This window comes from Trematomus bernacchii, unplaced genomic scaffold (assembly GCF_902827165.1).
Source record: "Trematomus bernacchii unplaced genomic scaffold, fTreBer1.1, whole genome shotgun sequence".
NCBI classification, from domain to species: Eukaryota; Metazoa; Chordata; class Actinopteri; order Perciformes; family Nototheniidae; genus Trematomus; species Trematomus bernacchii.
In genome coordinates, this window is record NW_022987821.1 from 2,698,698 (window position 1) to 2,717,118 (window position 18,421).

The 18,421-nt window shown below is 43.0% G+C and overlaps 2 protein-coding genes across 2 annotated transcripts in view; one reads left to right on the top strand and one right to left on the bottom strand.

Moving 5' to 3' along the window:
• Positions 1-15,283, top strand: part of LOC117498917 (dystrophin-like) — a 161,473-nt gene extending 146,190 nt beyond the window's left edge. The window contains 17 exon segments of the mRNA XM_034151091.1: positions 1,409-1,470; positions 1,560-1,634; positions 2,578-2,779; positions 2,896-2,981; positions 3,112-3,269; positions 4,248-4,414; positions 4,951-5,062; positions 5,338-5,474; positions 5,710-5,748; positions 6,270-6,335; positions 9,310-9,375; positions 10,203-10,361; positions 10,449-10,581; positions 10,583-10,693; positions 11,285-11,399; positions 11,512-11,601; positions 13,157-15,283. Coding sequence (XP_034006982.1) covers positions 1,409-1,470; positions 1,560-1,634; positions 2,578-2,779; positions 2,896-2,981; positions 3,112-3,269; positions 4,248-4,414; positions 4,951-5,062; positions 5,338-5,474; positions 5,710-5,748; positions 6,270-6,335; positions 9,310-9,375; positions 10,203-10,361; positions 10,449-10,581; positions 10,583-10,693; positions 11,285-11,399; positions 11,512-11,601; positions 13,157-13,275 — 1,897 coding nt within the window. The 3' untranslated portion in view covers positions 13,276-15,283.
• A 272-nt stretch (positions 15,284-15,555) lies between these two features.
• On the bottom strand, positions 15,556-17,439 carry LOC117498942 (adenosine receptor A1-like). The gene is made up of 4 exons (XM_034151143.1): positions 17,260-17,439; positions 16,862-16,996; positions 16,539-16,723; positions 15,556-16,344 (listed from the first exon to the last, which is right to left on the bottom strand). Exons 1-4 carry the CDS (start codon positions 17,437-17,439, stop codon positions 15,606-15,608), a joined length of 1,239 nt encoding a protein of 412 aa, XP_034007034.1. The 3' UTR covers positions 15,556-15,605.
• Positions 17,440-18,421: the final 982 nt, after the last annotated feature.

Consider the following 18,421-nt stretch of genomic DNA (forward strand, 5'->3'; position numbering starts at 1 on the left):
GCATCAGGGGAGGGGTCTGTTTGTGTGACAACGCGCCTCAGGACTGAATTATAAAGCAGAAAACAGTGGAGGAGCGCTCAGCAGCACTGCATTTTTAAACAGTGGTGTTATTTTTTAGCAGTTTGTTTGGTTCACTATGGATCGCCCACTTAGCAAACCTACTGTTCACATGTATGTAAGCTTGAGGTTGAATGTCACTAAGTACCATTACTGTACTTAAATACTATTTTGGCATTAAGTATTTACAGTTTATGCTACTTTATACTTCCACCCTACTGCCTTTTTAGAGGCAAATATCTCACTTTTTACTCCTGTTACTGGCTACTTTTTATATATAAAAACACATGATACACATATATGTTTATATGATATGATGCAGTACTGTACTACTGATAAACCCATTATTTGAAAACATGTGGGAAAAATATTTTAAATCAAGTTGTTCTTGTTTCGCACTCCTTGACTGACACCAACACTAGTTCTTTAAACATCATCATATTCTGTTACAGTACATGGAAAAGAAGCCTGCCGTTCTGAAGGCATGAATCACACACATATTCCCTTTTGACTGTTTTAACTGACACACACACACACACAGACAGGCAAGTCTCCTGTGAGTGGCGAGCAGCAGTCACGAGGAGAGGATGTGTGAGGGGAGAATGACACAGCAGCCATGTATCCCTCCGTGTCCTCTTTCTTCCTCTCTTCCTCTATCACGGTAGCTTGTCATTTTCTAGAATATAGAAGAGAGAAACTAGGATTAATGTCATAGTGTGGGATTTAAAGGAAGCTAATTCATCAGTGCGTATGATCATTTCTGTTACAGGCTTTTCCTTGTTTTAGGAAGGCAGGCGCAGGTGCAGTCGCTGGACACTAGTATGATGTTCTTATGCTGTTTAAATAATAACCTTCAGATTTGACATACTATCTAGAGGGTTTTATATGTCTATTTTACACAGCCAGTGTTCTATAAGTCCTGTGAATATGGATAATGTACAAGGCTTGAAATACATGATGTGATGGCAGCGTTAGACAGTCATGGCTGTGGTCCAGGCTCAGAAATCTCAACGATTGGCTATATTGACATTAAACAGACATTCATGGTCCCTGGAGATGTCAGTGTCAATTATTGGATGGATTGCATTTGGTCCAGGCAATCATGTTCCCATCAGGATGAGATGTAAGGACTTTGACGATCCATAACACTTCCTCTAGGGTCATCATCCAATCAAATATGTAATCATTCAACAATTAAAGGTATAACAACATTCTGGTACCGACAAAACTCAGCAGTGTTAATTAGCAAATGTAGCGATATGTTTCATGACCAATAAGGGGAGCTTTAGGATGATGATGTGTTTGATCTACTCGACATCTGACCATTCCGTCTTTTTGAATCCCTCTCCAGCCACCAGACCCAAACAACATGCTGGGATCATCCCAAAATGGCCGAGCTCTACCAGTCTCTGGGTGAGATGCCAATTCATAAACAGACAGAAATAATGGAACCAATGTCTCCTTGCTCTTCATCCCTAACTCTGTTTTTTCTCGCCCTTTAGCCGACCTGAACAATGTTCGATTCTCGGCCTACCGGACAGCCATGAAGCTCAGACGCCTGCAGAAGGCTCTCTGCTGTAAGTACACTCTATATATCGTTTTCTATACTTCTCCTGAATGTGCATCACATATAGTTCAAGTACGCTCTCTGTGTCCATGATTGTTTCTCTTATTGTGTTCCAGCCCTCCTACACTCCTCCTTTGTTCTTCCTTTCCACGTCTGTTCTCTTAAATTCACCTCATTTGCCGCGGCGTTCTTCTTCTCCATCGTCTCCCTTCATTTCCTCCTTTGTCTATTCTGTCTTCCTCCTCCTCTTTTTCTTCTTCTCTCTTCTCTTGCCATCTCTGCTCTGATAGTCTAGGTGTGTGTGTGTGTGTGTGTGTGGTGTGTGTGTGTGTGTGTGTGTGGGTGTGTGTGTGTGTGTGTGTGTGTGTGTGTGTGTGTGTGAGTGTGTGTGTGTGTGTGTGTGTGTGTGTGTGTGTGTGTGTGTGTGTGTGTGTGTGTGTGTGTGTGTGTGTGTGTGTGTGTGTGTGTGTGTGTGTGTGTGTGTGTGTGTGTGTGTGTGTGTTGTTGTTTACATCCTTCTCGTCTCTCACTGAGGAGTGTGAGCCGCCTACGAGCTGTTACAGTATGTGTGATATGTTTTAGGGCGGATGGCTGGATCGTGCCGTATAGCACACAACACTATTTATGGAAAGGAGGATATCAAAATAAATATAACTTAAACATTTTTGTATTAACCCTTGCAATGGAAGCGCCTGGCATTTTAGTTTCCTTTAACCCTTTCCTTGAATTTTGGAAATAGTCTTGTTTTTATTTGCATTTCATTTGTTATCCGAAAGTGATGTAAAGTAATCAGATTACTTAATATAGTGATACTAAGATTAGGTTACTGAATACATTTCTAAAGTACCCCTCCCAACCTTGTAGTGGACACCTTAAGGTCAGCAGCTTTTGATGGAGGACAGTGAGCTCAGCTGTGTGTCTGCTAACCCACAATGCTCTGTTTCCGTGTGCAGTGGATCTGCTGAGCATGCAGATGGCGTGCGAGGTGTTCGAGCAGCACGCTCTGAAGCAGAACGAGCAGCTGCTGGACATCGCGCAGCTGGTCACCTGTCTGACCAGCCTGTACCAGCGGCTGGAGCAGAGCCACTCTCACCTGGTCAACGTCCCGCTGTGTGTGGACATGTGCCTCAACTGGCTGCTCAACGTCTACGACACGTACGTCAAGTACAAGCACACCGTAGTAGTAGTAGTAGTAGTAGTAGTAGTAGTAGTAGTATAGTCGGAGTTAGATGGAATTCTTGCTCACATGTTTCTTTTGTTTGTTTGGTCAGTGGTCGCACCGGAAAGATCCGAACCCTATCGTTCAAGACTGGAATCATCTCACTCTGCAAGGCTCACCTGGAGGATAAATACAGATGTAAGTCACTCACACCACATTAGGCACTTTGATGACAAACAATTACAATATTTGAGGTATAACCCACCTTTGGGATGCATGTAGTAATGTATGTGGTCATCTTGTAACTATCTACCTCTCCTCTGTCCAGTCTTGTTCAGACAGGTTGCCAGTGCGACAGGTTTCTGTGACCAGCGGCGCCTGGGCCTCCTCCTCCACGACTCCATCCAGATCCCCCGGCAGCTCGGAGAGGTCGCCTCCTTCGGCGGCTCCAACATCGAGCCCTCCGTCCGCAGCTGCTTCCAGTTTGTACGTCGCTCCCTCACACAAACTCTTATTTTGTAGCTTTTGGTTTTGAGTTATCTTAGTCATAATAAAGGCACTCATGCATGATGATAAGAGGACTGCAAAAGCCACATGCACTGATGCCCGAGGCCCTCTAGATGAAGCTAACATATGAGCACAGTGCACACAATGTCACAATGCTTGTCTAGTTAAAAAAGGGCAAATGGATTGTTGCTCAGAGATTTAGAGAACAGGACAAAAAAATGATAAAACCAAGGATTATAAAACAAAAGGGATAAAAAAGTTCATGACTCCAGTAAACAGGGCCAGAGTAAGAGTCTTTGCATGAACCACAGCCTGCAAATGATCCCTAACAGCTGCAGAGATGCTGCTGGAAATCTTCTACTAAGACACACACACACATGAGGTGGACCATCTCATCTTATGTAGCCCTAAAATTGTTGGAGTTAGCTTAGCACCATCCCAGCTGCTCCCTCTGAAGAGGCAGTATGCATGTGGGCGTGAGACAGAAAGAGGGACATGGGGGGGGGGGGGGGTCAATTCCATGGAAACTCCAAAACCCCGGAGTTCCCAGAGTCCCTGCTGAGGGGAGAGCAGTGGATGAAGCCAACATGTTGTCTCTGGGTATTTTTTCCCCGTCTGTCCAACTCTTTTATTTATAGCAAGAGAGTGTTTTTAACAGTCGTCATGAAATTGTTTATTTGCTTGGGACTATTTTCAGCGGCGTATTTATCAATATTTGGTTCTCTTGTTAATATTTCTGGCACAGGAAGTTGTATCTAGGATTGAGTCAAATGTGTGTGTGTTCAAAGGGGATAAAGGAATGGGTTTTTAACAGTTTTTTGACAAAATTCAACTTGATTACAGAGACTAAGGAGATATCAAGCTTGGATACAGACTAAATACCCATTAATAGTTTACAATCAGGTCATGTTTTGATTGATTTACACACTATGCTTACCATGACTTCTTCTTGTCCAGGCCAACAACAAACCGGAGCTGGAAGCGGCCATGTTCCTGGACTGGATGCGCCTGGAGCCTCAGTCCATGGTGTGGTTACCCGTCCTGCACCGCGTGGCCGCTGCAGAGACCGCCAAGCACCAGGCCAAGTGTAACATCTGCAAGGAGTGTCCCATCATCGGGTTCAGGTGCGTACAACCATAAAGCATCACCACTCTTCATGCACGGCGCAAATGTAATCAGCAGAATTTAAGTATTTAAATATTATTTTACAAATCAAAAGAAATTAACAATATTTATACAAACATGAGAAGTAGCAGAGCAATAGGGCAGCCTATGAGTACGTATAACTGATTGATGGTGTGATTATACTGGCTGTTATATGTGTAGCCTCAGCCCTTTAATGCTCAGGAAGCTTTTCGCCCCGCTTCAGGTTGAGCCCTTAAAGGAGGTGTGTCTGTGCTATTCTTGACAGTGATACATTTTAATGAAGGGAATAAATATGTCCTTTAGTTACTTGGCTGAAAGAACTTTAACTACTCCTACCCTGGAGAAAACACAGCCATAAATCCCCCTTTTATTCCCTCTGTCTTTATTTTATTTCCTCCTGCTTCTCCACCTTCTCCCTTTTTCTCCTTGCTCTCTTTTCTTTTCACTCCCACATCTCTCCTACCCTCCTCCTTTTGTCTGGGCTTTCTTGACCTCCCCTGCTTTCCGTCCCCAGATATCGGAGTCTGAAGCATTTCAACTATGACATTTGCCAAAGCTGCTTCTTCTCCGGTCGCGTCGCCAAGGGACATAAGATGCAGTACCCCATGGTCGAGTACTGCACTCCGGTATGAATGTATTTATATTCCTGCTCTGCATTGTGTGTAGGGAAATTGGGATAATGGAAATGTTAGGGTGCCAGACTTCTTGAATAATTGTCTTGCTCTGGTTATGAAGTGAAAACCATATTCTAGGCCTCTGCACTTCAGAGTCTTCATATATAGGACTCACTTTAGCCTCCAAAGCTAACTTCACTCGCTAGATGTGTGAATAAGAGCAAAAGGGAAGTTTGCCCCACTTCCATGAATGAACAATGCCCCCTTTGTGCCCTGTCTCTCTGCAGACTACGTCAGGAGAGGATGTCAGGGATTTTGCCAAGGTGCTGAAGAACAAGTTCAGGACCAAGCGCTACTTCGCCAAACACCCCCGCATGGGCTACCTGCCCGTGCAGACCATCCTGGAGGGGGACAACATGGAAACGTGGGTCTCACACACACACACAGATCATGCTAAGAAAAAAAGAACATTACACTGAAACACCATAAAGAGATAAGCATCTTAAGAGGATGAATACTTAAGATTATAGAAATCCACATCATACTAGTTTTGGCTCTAAATACACATACGGGTGGTTTTGGCTCATAATGACCAATGATGACTCTGCCCATCATGCCTTGCTGTGATGTGTCATCATCTGTGTTTTTTTGTCTTTCAGTCCTGTTACCCTGATCAACTTCTGGCCTGTAGACCATGCGTGAGTACCTTACCCACACACACACACACACACACACACACACACGCTCAAACACTCACAAAAAGACTTGATAACATTGAATTCTTTAAATCCAAAACAAAACTCACAAACACAACTCCACCTCCCTGATCTGTGATTCAGGATGAGTCTCCTCGGATTCTGACTTTAAACAGATCGACAGTCTGTGTGTAATAGCTACATTTGTTAGCTCATTTTAGTCATCTGAAAAACAATTACCACAAGCATGTGCGTCATCGTCATTCCTCTGCAGAACACACACTTTTACACAGAAAGAAACACCAGTTGCATTCAGAATACAAAATTAGAAGTGCAAGACAAATATTCACTAAGTGCTTCAAGAGTCTGGCATATATCATGTTAAAGTGTAATTGGATTATCCTGACATTTTTCGTACTCATCCACCTTTACTTCGTGGGGGAAAACTTATTTATTGGCTTTTAACAGACAAACGTTTACATGAAAAAGTGTCAAACCTTTTCCATTCTCTCTCTGTGTCGCAGGCCTGGATCGTCCCCTCAGCTCTCTCACGACGACACACACACTCGGATCGAGCACTACGCCAACCGGTAACACACTCTTTGCATTCACAGCAGCTCCTCGCAGCGTAGACTCACAGTGTTGCCAACTGAAGTCACCTTCCCTGTGACTCCAGACACCAGAAACATTTTTGATTGATGTGATGGAGAATAAAAAAAGCTAAATCCCAGCACACTTCTTCCCCTCGCTGTGTTCATGCAGCCTTTAACTCACAGGGGATCGGCTGCCCTCATTTCTTGCTGACGTGTTTCAGGGGAACTCTGGTTCAGCATTTCCTTTTCATTACACTTAATAGATGGTAAAGCTGATTATTAAAGAGCTTTTTTAATTCTTTAATCACATATGAGAGCTGGGCAAAGTCACATAATTCTCATTTACCTACTCAGGCATGTTTGAGAGACTTAAAGCAATTGTTTGCAACACAGTGAGTCTATATAAGTAATCTTTAATCTTAACATTACAGATGTGAAGCAGCTTTCAAGCACCTGTCATATACAGCCAGTCCAATGGTATTCTATGTTTAATATATAATCCAATTGTGTCGTGTAATATATTTATTATTTAGTTAAAGGAAACTAAACTCCCATTTGTGTGTCTTCCATCTACATTAAGGTCTATACGTTACTGTCCCAGGAATTTAGTAGAGATAATATGCCCCACAGAGAGAATGTAAGTAAAGACACAAGAACAGCAACTGATACACTTTATAATCAGTGGTGCATTCAAGTACCTTTTTAAGAGCTAGAACAACTCATTCTAGATGAATATTCAACATATGAACGGCTGTATATGTTAGTGTTTTGAAAGTAGTGTATGCATGATTGGTGAATCTTTTTGGGATACCTTGATAAACTATATTATAATGTGGTATCACCAGGTACTTTATGTATCTAGTAAGGTTGTATGAAGTGTCATAGTCAATGTTTTACCTACAGTCGATGAGGGTTTATCAAAGCAGACAGGAGTAGCCTCAGGATGCTAAGCTATGTACTGCTGAGGACCGCCCACCTCAAAACAATATCAGTTTTACTGCTTTACCATTCTGTTGAGCTGAGCACTTTGTAATCCTGCCAGACAAGCAATCCTGTGTCCTGCAGGGTAAAATCATGTTTTTTGTCAAAGGAGTCTGTCGGCTTTGAAGAGAACATAAAGGGTTCAGTTCCCCCTTGAAAAAGGCTGTCTGACAGCAAGGTAAAGCAGTGAAAATATTCTAAATATAGCGTGCACTTAAGATGATATTGATTTTTCTTAGCTTCCTGCAGGTGCTCCTGTCTGTTTCTCCAAACTTGGGGAGTGCCGAACGCTATCTACTGTAGGAGAAGTACCTTATAAAACCCCACTTCAAAACATCCAAACTATCCCTTTGAAAAGTGAAATCACGGCAGGGGTTTTCGCATAAAAGAAAACTGTACTTACATATGCTTTTAAATGTGCTACAATTATTTTACTAGCCGGGTAATAATGACAAATTTGCTCAGAAAAATGTCAAGATATCCCTTTGCATATATTAGAATCTGTTAACATGATAAAGTGATGCATTGGCTTTATGGTGAATTATCCATAATAGCATATGCTAATGCTCCTGAGATGTTGCCTGTGCCATCCAGTTCACCAGCATGTGCTTTAAAACGTCATTAATGATGAACTCAGAGGAGAGAAATCCCTCAATGCAAAACATCTCAGTGTTGTGCAGTGACGCTTACTGCTCCCAGAATGCACCACTGAGGAACTAGAAGCAACATCAACCCTAGTGAGTCAATCAAACAGGCAATCAATCCCTTATTGAATCAGTCAGTTACTTTGAACCACTGGAAATGCCCCCCCCCCCCTGTATTTTATTGGTACTTTTACTCAAGTAAAGGATGTAAATACTTATTTTCCCTCCGTGCATTCCTCAGTGGAGTCAGTGTGAGGCTGAACCTCTGACCCCTGCCAGAGAGTGTTTGACACGACTCACTGTTGCCTTCGGGATAACACACACACACACACATACACGTATAAATACACTGACACAAACACATGCTGAGTCACACTCCCGCTGTTGCGCATAGATCTGTTGGATTCCAGATAGCACGATTAAAGGGAGGTGGTAGGGCGGAGAAGTAACATCATTAAGCCTGGAGTGATCCTCCGAACCACGAGGTTATCTTGTTTCTGTAGCGCAGCAGATTATGAGCACAAACACACACCGGCCTGTCACACTCCATCTGCCTAAACACTCAGTGCCAAGCACCAAGCTTCTTTTTTTATCCAAGCTGATAAAGCCCCAAAATCTCTTTGCGCTCTGGGCACACACTCCAAACACCGGCAACTGATCTAGTGGAGATAGCGACACGGCGATTTAAATCTCTGGCTTTTTGCTTCATCATGATAGAAGAACAGCCGGGAGTGTGTTCACAGGGCTTGTCTTTAGTTATCCTTTTTGTGATTCAACAATATTACGTAACACATGTTTTTTACTTATTTCTAGTGCCACCCATATAGCTATTCACCCCCCTTGCCCCTAAACAAAAAGTGGAGATAAATGGAAAAATAAAAAACATACCATTCAGAGACATATCTCAAAATATAGACAAATAAAACCCCTAATGTCATAGTATCTTCGATTCCCACATGACATACAGTACTATTGCAGTGTTTGTGACTAATGAGACTGCTGTAAATCAATGTTTTAAAGGCTGTCAGACAATGAAGTCAAAACAAACAGCAGTTTTACGTGTTAGTTGTCTGCCAGTTGCCACTTTTACAAGGGTCCTTTAAGGCAATATAAGCCAACTTGTAAAAAAGGTGCAACTTGAGTTTATAGTGCATCAGTTGTAAACGCTATCAAATAAAATGCAACAGAGTGACGCTTACAGAGGGATGCACACAGGGTGAAATGATTACAGCATATGCCGGAGCAAAGGAAATCCTAACTCTGCTCTGAGGGGTCCGCTCCCCTCAGAACGTGCTGCGTGTGGTTCTGGTACTGACTGCTCTGTTTCTCCCCCCCCCCCTCCGCAGGTTAGCAGAAATGGAGAATCGTAATGGCTCTTATCTGAATGACAGTATCTCACCCAATGAGAGCATGTGAGAACCGCTTTCTGTTTGATTGCTTTGACCTCACTCACTGATTGGCTGTGTGTCAACTGGCTCCGCCTTCTTTGTTTACATTGTCTCATTGTGATGAATGTTACATATGCTCAATGTTCTGGATACAACCCCATGTTGTGGTTTTTTATTGTGTTTCTATCATCACATATTTTGATTTAGGGGAATTTGATCAATCTATTGATAGTCTTAGAAGATACAATTCTTGATTCTTATTTGAATAGATTTTTCCCTCACTGTCCCTGGATTACAACTGTCCATGAACTATGTTATATATTGTATATCCTAAGTCTGTGCGTTCTATATTTAGTCTAGCTGCAAGTAAATGTCCCATCAGGGGCAAACAAGATCAAAGTTTGTACAAGAAGTGCTAGGAGTCTGACATGAAAACGTAACCCTGTAATTAAAGTAGTACAAATATAAATATATCCACATAACTTACAAGTGGAATGATGAAGAGAAAAAGATGAGCAGAGAGCATCTAGAGACTGAGAGCTTAACACTGCTCCCATAATGAGTTTTACTTTCATGTGAGCAGTAATCTTCAAACGCCACACTTCTGCAGCTCCTACAGTGTTCACAATGAACGAGCTGAAAGCAGGGCAGTGAACGCAGCAGCCTCTCAATACCTGGCCCAATTAACATCGTCACAACAACCTCACAAACACTTCCTATAGTGTTCCAAATGTCTATCTAATGTCCGGAGAAATGTGTTGTACGATCCCCTCTGTTTCATAGATTCTTCTTCTGTGGTGTTTTTTTCTGTTCTCTTTCAATTAAATCATTTTCTCTCTGTCTGTGTGCAGCGATGATGAGCACATGTTGATCCAGCACTACTGCCAATCCCTGAACCAAGGCTCTCCCCTCAGCCAGCCCCGCAGCCCCGCCCAGATCCTCATCTCCATGGAGACGGAGGAGAAGGGGGAGCTGGAGAGGGTCCTCAACGACCTGGAGCAGGAGAACATGTGAGTGACAGGACAGAGTGACCTTTCCCCATAGCTGTGTGTTTATTACTTCTCATGTGACTGATCCTCCTGCTGTCCTCTCCACAGGAAGCTGCAGTCGGAGTACGACCGCCTGAAGAAGGCCCACGACAGGAAGGGCCTGTCCCCGCTGCCGTCGCCCCCGGAGATGATGCCGGCGTCGCCGCAGAGCGCCCGCGACGCCGAGCTCATCGCAGAGGCCAAAACTGCTGCGTCAGCACAAAGGACGCCTGGAGGCCCGCATGCAGATCCCTGGAGGATCCAACAAACAGCTGGAGTCACAACTACACCCCCTCAGGCAGCTGCTGGAGCAGGTACACACACACACACACACACCACACACACACACACACACACACACACACACACACACACACACACACACACACTGGAGCAGGTTCATACACAGAAACATATGCACACACAGGAACACAACATGAAGCCAGTACAGACACAGGAACTCACAAACTGAAGCACCCAAATATGTAATAATTTCTTTAAAATGCCAGATAATGTAATAAAATCCAATGATGTTATAATCTGACCAATAAAGCTATAATTTTCTTTTATAGTTTGTTCATCAACATTTTGACTACCTGTAAGTAAGCTGTGTGGCTTGGATGCCAATGTGTATCTAATGTGTGTGTGTGTGTGTGTGTGGGTGTGTGGTGTGTGTGTGTGTGTGTGTGTGTGTGTGTGTGTGTGTGTGTGTGTGTGTGTGTGTGTGTGTGTGTGTGTGTGTGTGTGTGTGTGTGTGTGTGTGTGTGTGTGTGTGTGTGTGTGTGTGTGTGTGTGTGTGTGTGTGTGTGTGTGTGTGTGTGTGTGTGTGTGTGTGTGTGTGTGTGTGTGTGTGTGTGTGTGTGTGTGTGTGTGTGTGTGTGTGTGTGTGTGTGTGTGTGTCTCAGACGGACTCCAAGGTGAACGGTACCGCCCTCTCTTCCCCCTCCACCTCCTCGCAGCGCTCCGACTCGTCCCTCCCCCTGCTGCGTGTGGCCGCCAGCCAGACTACTGACACCATGGGTGAGAACACACACCTCTTAAACTTACAATGAACTGCTTTAGTGTGTGTGAGACCATGACTCAGCATTAGTTTCAGCCGCCTGTAGTTCTAAAAATGGTCTTCCTGTTTCAGGTGATGACGAACTGTCCAGCCCTTCCCAGGATGCATCTGGTCTGGAGGAAGTGATGGAGCAGCTCAACAATTCGTTTCCTCATAGCCATGGTACAGTACACTAACACCACCATTTCTTACATGCAATATTTTCAATTTTCTCTACAAAATCCAATCAATAGATACAATTCTGCTATATTTCCTGAAAAGTAGAACAAAAATGGGAGAATGAATCCTTTCTTAAGGGATAACACATAGAGAAAGGTCAAACTGGCAACTTTAAAGTCAGTAAAACTATTATGAACTAGTTTACATGCTTAATAAATAAAAAACATATAAAAAATGGCCATCACTGTTTTAAGATGTGCATAATCAAATCCCTTTCTGACCCTAAATTGAGTTTCATTAGTCCTTAAATGAAGCATTACCCCCTACTTTCTTTTTCTCTATTAGCGACACAAAGCTGATTTGTTTCCTTCTTTCTGCCTTTCTTGTCTTCCTTTCCTTGTTTCCTCCCTGAGCCAGGAGGAAGAAGGGGATACCCGTGAGAGGTTAGTTGCTCACCTTCCTCCATCTCCACCTCCTCATCATGCAAAAGCCATGTTTATGCATGCACCACTATCAGAACAAAAACTCACAAGACGATTTCATAATTGGTTTAATAATGGGAACGGCTGTTGTATTCGGTGCAAAGAATAAACAACAGAGTGGGACGTCATGGTGAAAATCTAATATCTTTCCTCCCTCCCTTTCACTGCCTTTAATTTCCTTTCCCTCCTCTGTCTCCTGACGCTCTGTTCTCACAGTAGGGAGGTGTGGGTGGGGGGGTGTGTGTGTGTGTGTGTGGGGGGGGGGGGTGTGTGTCTAGACCAACATGTAGATCTGGAATGAGGGGATGTATTAATGTCACACATCAGTTCACAATGTGGGGGTTGACAATAACATGCAAGGCATTCATCATATTTTTCTTCGAATGGTGGTTTCCAGTAACGTCTCATTTAGAACAGAACATTAGAATATCTCCACAATGTATGTTTAGTTACTGTCACATGTTTATTTTTCTATGCAGTCCATTGTCTCTGTGTGCTCTCAGTGTAGCCTCATAACCACACGTTTCACTACATTGATTTGTTTAATCTGTTTCAAATATGAGCGTCCATAGAAATGGAACCAGGCCCTTTTGTACTTGAAGCTAAATATATGCAAGAGGAAGTTTGATGTACATATGATGAACCATATAGAGAAAATAGATAGTAAACCCATGTGTTGAAGCTATTCATTCTTTTGTAATATCTAATAGTCATTATTGAGTTGATGCTTTTATTTTGAAAGCAGGGATTTGTTATTTATTGGAAGACAGATGGAGGAAAGACATGTTTTTTTACCAGGGCAAAAGGGAAGGTAAAGCCATTTTATTTTATGTTTAAATCATTGAAAATGAAATGATGAGCTGGACATTGGGCTTTATCCCATGTTAGAGTCACTTCCTGGTGCCTCGGAGACAGATTTTAGGACATTTAGCAGCTACACCATTAAAACGTTTATACTTCTGCGGCCGTTTCTTCATTTGAATCTACATGTAGCACCAATACCAGCCGTGTTCAGCTTCTTGTGTCACCTTTGCGATGTTAGTCAGTGTTTCTGATTGTGTTCGGTCTCTCCCCAGGTCCAGGTGTCGGCAGTTTGTTCCACATGGCCGATGGTGTGGGCCGGGCCATGGAGTCGCTGGTCAGCCTGATGACAGACGAGCAGAGCGCCGAACAGCACGAGGCCCTGCCCTTCTGACCCCCCCTTTATCCCCCCCTCCCTCCCCCCTTCCTTTCCTCCCCTCCTTTCCTACCTATCGCATGCTTTTTCTAGTCAAACAACTGGATTGGAAACACAGTTTACAAAGAGAATATATAAACGTCTATTTTTGTGAAGGATCGCGGTTCCAGCAACGTTAAAAAACAAACAAAAGAATAACATTATACCTTGTAGATTTAAGTAGTTTCTTAAAACGTCCTGAAGTTGTTTTATTAATAACAGAGGCTGGTTTTTAAACTTCTATGCAATTGTATAAAAAAAAAAGAGGGGGGGTGGGTGCAAAGAGAGATACAAATCAGTGTGTTTAGTGTGGCCATCTTTTTGTAATTGGGGAAACGGCTAAAGCATTTCAGACATTTGTATCAAAAAAGAAAAAGAATGATTGTAATCATAAGGGTGCTTTCTAAGAGGAAAATGAATTTCTATAACAGCGTACACTACTGTCAAGGTAATGCAGGCATCCTGGATCTTTACAGTGCGTTGTCTGTGTGTGAGTGTGTGTGCGTGTGTGTGTGTGGTGGTGCCTAATTTCCACATTGCATTACAGCTTTGACGTTGCTTTGGCTGACAAACCCCATGTTTGAATCATGCATTCGTCCGTCCGTCGCTCCATCCATCAGTGAGTTCGTAATTCCTATGATTTACAAACGTTTTTATACCTGAATTAGTTTTTATCAGTGTAGACAGATTTTGGAATTGGCCTGATTCAGAACTGAGACACGTCACTACATACCTAATGCACATATTGGGCAAGAATTAGACATCATTTTTATTTCGATTTTACTCAGATTATTTTTCTCTTAAGCACCAGATAGTCCTAGAGTGTGGCATCCCTACGGAAACAAATATACATTTTATTTAGATTTTTTTACTATGCGATTCATCTTTAATTAACATATTATTAAAATGTCCCTGCATCATTTTCAAACTTAATATAAATGGTACTTTACCCCAAATCTGGGGGGAAAGCTGCAGCTGAAGTCAATTTTTGAAGCTAATATGTGTCCAGCTTTAAACACACTGACTCATACATTTCCCATAATGCAACTTTTTTTGTAGGGGAAAAGGAAGCTACATCTTTTATATCCAAACTGATATTCCTCATCAGTTCTGAATCAGGCCTGGACACAGTCCTTCAGAAAGACGTCCTGATTATTGCACTGGTACATCTTTGATCTCTACGATGCTCTCCGAGTGTCTCTTTAGGGCCGGTTGAGGACCCGCGGTACTCTTGAGTGTTGGTTTCTAAGCTGACTGGAGCACTGTAAGAAGAATGTGATTTTAAATCTGCAAGGCTGCTAGCTGAGATTATTTTAAAGGAATTCTTCCGTCTGAACACTAACAGAGAAATATTTTAGGAAGCCCAGTAAGCTCTACCTCGTCTAAATTGTCAAAGCCCGGCATTTTTTCTAATGCACTCAACACCTTTCAGATTATTATTTATTAGTTATTTCTGATTCACTGTAGAGCCTCCAATCTGAATGTTCCGATGCATCTCTATCAGAGCTTTACGACCAGTTACAAAACATTTCACACAAATGAATCAGTGTGCACTACTGTCAGACCTGGGACATACTAGATATGTGTTTTCTGTGTGGAGGATGCTTTTATTTTAGTGTCTTTTTGTCCTCGGTTAAAAAGCTATTTTGTTTTGTGCCGTGTGAGGTGTTCAATATTAGCATGTGTGACTATATACAGCTCATCCTTCTTTAATGTGTAACCACTCAGAAGTCGCGCGGCTTCATACACTCGTTTGTTTTTGGCGTCATATTCTCGCGGCATGATCTAAGAGGCTTTCGTTCTGATCCAGACACTGAATTCGATTTATTTTTCATGTCTAACGTTTGTGTTTCATTCTCGCATCATTTTTTAAATAACACAGTTCAATACTTCACAACATATCAGATTCCACCAAATATATGCCTTACTACTGTATTATAAAATGCTTTACTGTATATCAATAAAGCACGCAGTTATGTTGATTTGATTCTCTGTGTATTGTGTTTATTTTTTGCGGAATGGGCACGGTACAATAAATGCATTTTTTATTTTTAAAACAACCTCAAAATCTGCCACAAAGTGGCTAGTGCAATTTATATAATATAAAATCAATTTATTCAACTATTACATAGAAACCAACAACATAGGGCACTTATATTCCTTATGTGCCATGTAAGCAATATTTATGATAGTCAAATAAGACGTTATTTGTTTTTAATAGATAATATTTGTACAAAAACTCCAATAAATCCTCTGAACTCAGACAGCAAAACACGTTTTTAAACAATAATTGCTAAAGAACCACACCTTTACTGGCGTTTCAGCCTAAAGCTCCTCAATGCTCTCCACATCCTTATCAGAGTGTGTCGGAATGACCTCATCCTGTACGCATACAGGATGGGGTTGAGAGCGGAGTTGGCGTGGGAGAGCAGAACGGCCGCTAGTGTGAGCGACATGGGCACCTGGCACTGTGGGCACAGCAGCAGCACGCAGTTTATGATGTGGATGGGCATCCAGCACACCATGAACAGAAACAGGACCAGGAAGAGGGAGGTGGCTTTGCGCACCTCCTGGTGGGAGCGGAGGCCTGATCTGGCATCGTTTGGCTTGCCTGGCCGGGGGTCAGCCGCACCACAGCTGGAGCTGCTGGACCCAGACGAGGCCGACCCGAGTCCTGGATTTGTAAACACAGCGGTGGTCTCAGTGTCAATAAGAGAACCAACGCTGGATTGCACTTCTTCCACAGCCCTCACTTCAGTCTTGCATTTTCCCGCCTTTTCTTTAGCTTGTCTACTGAATCTATTCCCTGTGTCATGTCCCCAAGCAGCAGAACTCCCACTGTCCTCGGTCCCGGTGCTCCCACTACCAGCAGTTCTCGTGTTCTCCGAAGACCCCCTGGCTACAGCGATGCGTTTGAGTTGCCGTCGGATGGTGAGGAAGATGTGGCCGTAGATGATGAACATGGCCAGCAGTGGCACCAGGAGACAGCAGAAGAAGTTGAAGTAGACCATGTAGCTCATGTTCACCACACAAGTGAAGACACAGTAGCTGGTAAGACAGGGAGGCATATTTATATAATATAAAAGCACACGTCACATGACATTGTCAGGCACTATATTCCAAAATCCAATCAGACAATGTCCCACTTTTCTTAGGAGCATTGCAATTCTAGATTGGCCTACAAATACACGTCATCCCTGCACCACTCACTCTGCTCCTCATCCATCTCTTCCTCCTCTTACCTAGAGCCTGCTTGTTGTCTTCTCCAGTCCATGAGCGGCACGGAGCCGGAGATGGCCCCCAGGCCCCAGGTGAGCAGCAGGGCCAGCTGGGCGTTCCTCGGGCTCATGACGCGCTGGTACTGGAAGGGCAGGATGATGGCCATGTAGCGCTCCACTGCTACTGCTAACTGACTCAGGATGGAGCTCTTGAAGGGAAGGAACACTTCTGTAATGAAACGCTTACCTCCAATTCTGTGTTAAGGGCCAGTGTTAATCTTGAGGGAGGGGTATCAGAAAATGATGCTGAAACGATTTTGCTGTTACTATCTAGTGGATGTTCCTACCTGTGTGAGCACCATCAGGATGCTGAGCATCACCAGGCAGAGCGGCATGTTGTGGTGAGGCTGACCCAGGTCTGTGAGCACCGAACAGGGGATCGCAACCAAACCCACCAGAGTGTCTGCCACTGCCAACGATACCTTCAGACACAGTAAAACACACTTTTATTCCTTTGGATAAGTGTTTATAGTTATGGATTAATTCAAATGTCAGGATATCTTGGGTCAAATACCTCAATCTCGATAATGCAACAAAATTAAATATATTTACAACATATAAGATCTAGATACATATAGATATTTAGCCCTGGACTTCTTGCAGTTTTCCCAAATCACAGGTTTCAATGTTAAGATCCAACATTTTAGATGGGGATGAAACAGACTGCAGGACTGTATTTCCTCACCAGGAAGTAGTTGGTGACCGTGTGAAGTTTCTTGTTCCAGCTGACAGCCAGACACACCAGGAAGTTTCCGATGATGGCGAGCACGGCGATGATGAGCTCAGTGGCGATGTAGAGGCCCTTCAGACGGGGCAGGAACCCGTACGGCATCTCTGCCGAGCAACTGCCGGGGGTCGCATTCATGATGGGGAGGAGGCGGAGACTCAGTCATGGGAAGCCTTCAACTGTACCATTCAGCCGGCGGTGGTGAACAAGGTGTTCAAATCTTCCACTTAATTTGTCCTATACTGAGAGATGTATATAGTTTTAACACTGAGTACACACTACATTATTTTGAAGAGAAGAAGGAGATATGAGAGGAGAGAGGTTGTTATGAAGCTCAGTCTGCAGCCTTTGTGCTGAACAACTGAGAGGGAAGAATTGTTCCTGATAAGGGACAAAAACATCGACACGCGCACCCAAACAAGTGTTCACTGTTTACACACTGATATTGATTCAAACTGCTTCCCTGTTGCTTCATTAAAACACATGGATTGTAAAAGATACATTTGCAGTGAAAAGGCACAAAATAAAACAGGGCTGAAGTTACAGTACTACACATTATTGTTGTGGGTTGGGGGACTCGAATGCATATCTATTCCTAATAATTTTTTGCTGAAAGATCATCATTTTGAAAATATTATGCATCTATGACGTACACACAAGGCATGTTTTTACAAATATGTGTAAAATGGATTAGCGAGTAAATCTCAAGAGATACAGATAAATAAAATATAAATCTGGTGCATGACGAAATTAAAGGGCCTGAAAAATCAGACATACAAAAAAACATACACGTGTACGTGTGACCCTGTAATTAACTCAATCCCTTAGAGATTATAAACTAAAAAGGCTTTCATACCCAAAATCCCCAGGACATAGTCATTATTTGTGGATAATGAAGTTTACTTACCTTCAGGTGCATTCATCTCAAAGTTGGAACATCATCCAGCACACTGACATAATTAAAGTTGATGAGGAAAGGCAGCAGGTGCACATTGGAAGGACACTGGGAAATAAGTAGGAGGAGCATCAACTGATAAAACCGTCCTTCATCACACTTCCTCTCCATCCCTCTGTGTTCCCACTGTTTCTTACAGGGGAGATAAAAGGAGAATGCAGCATA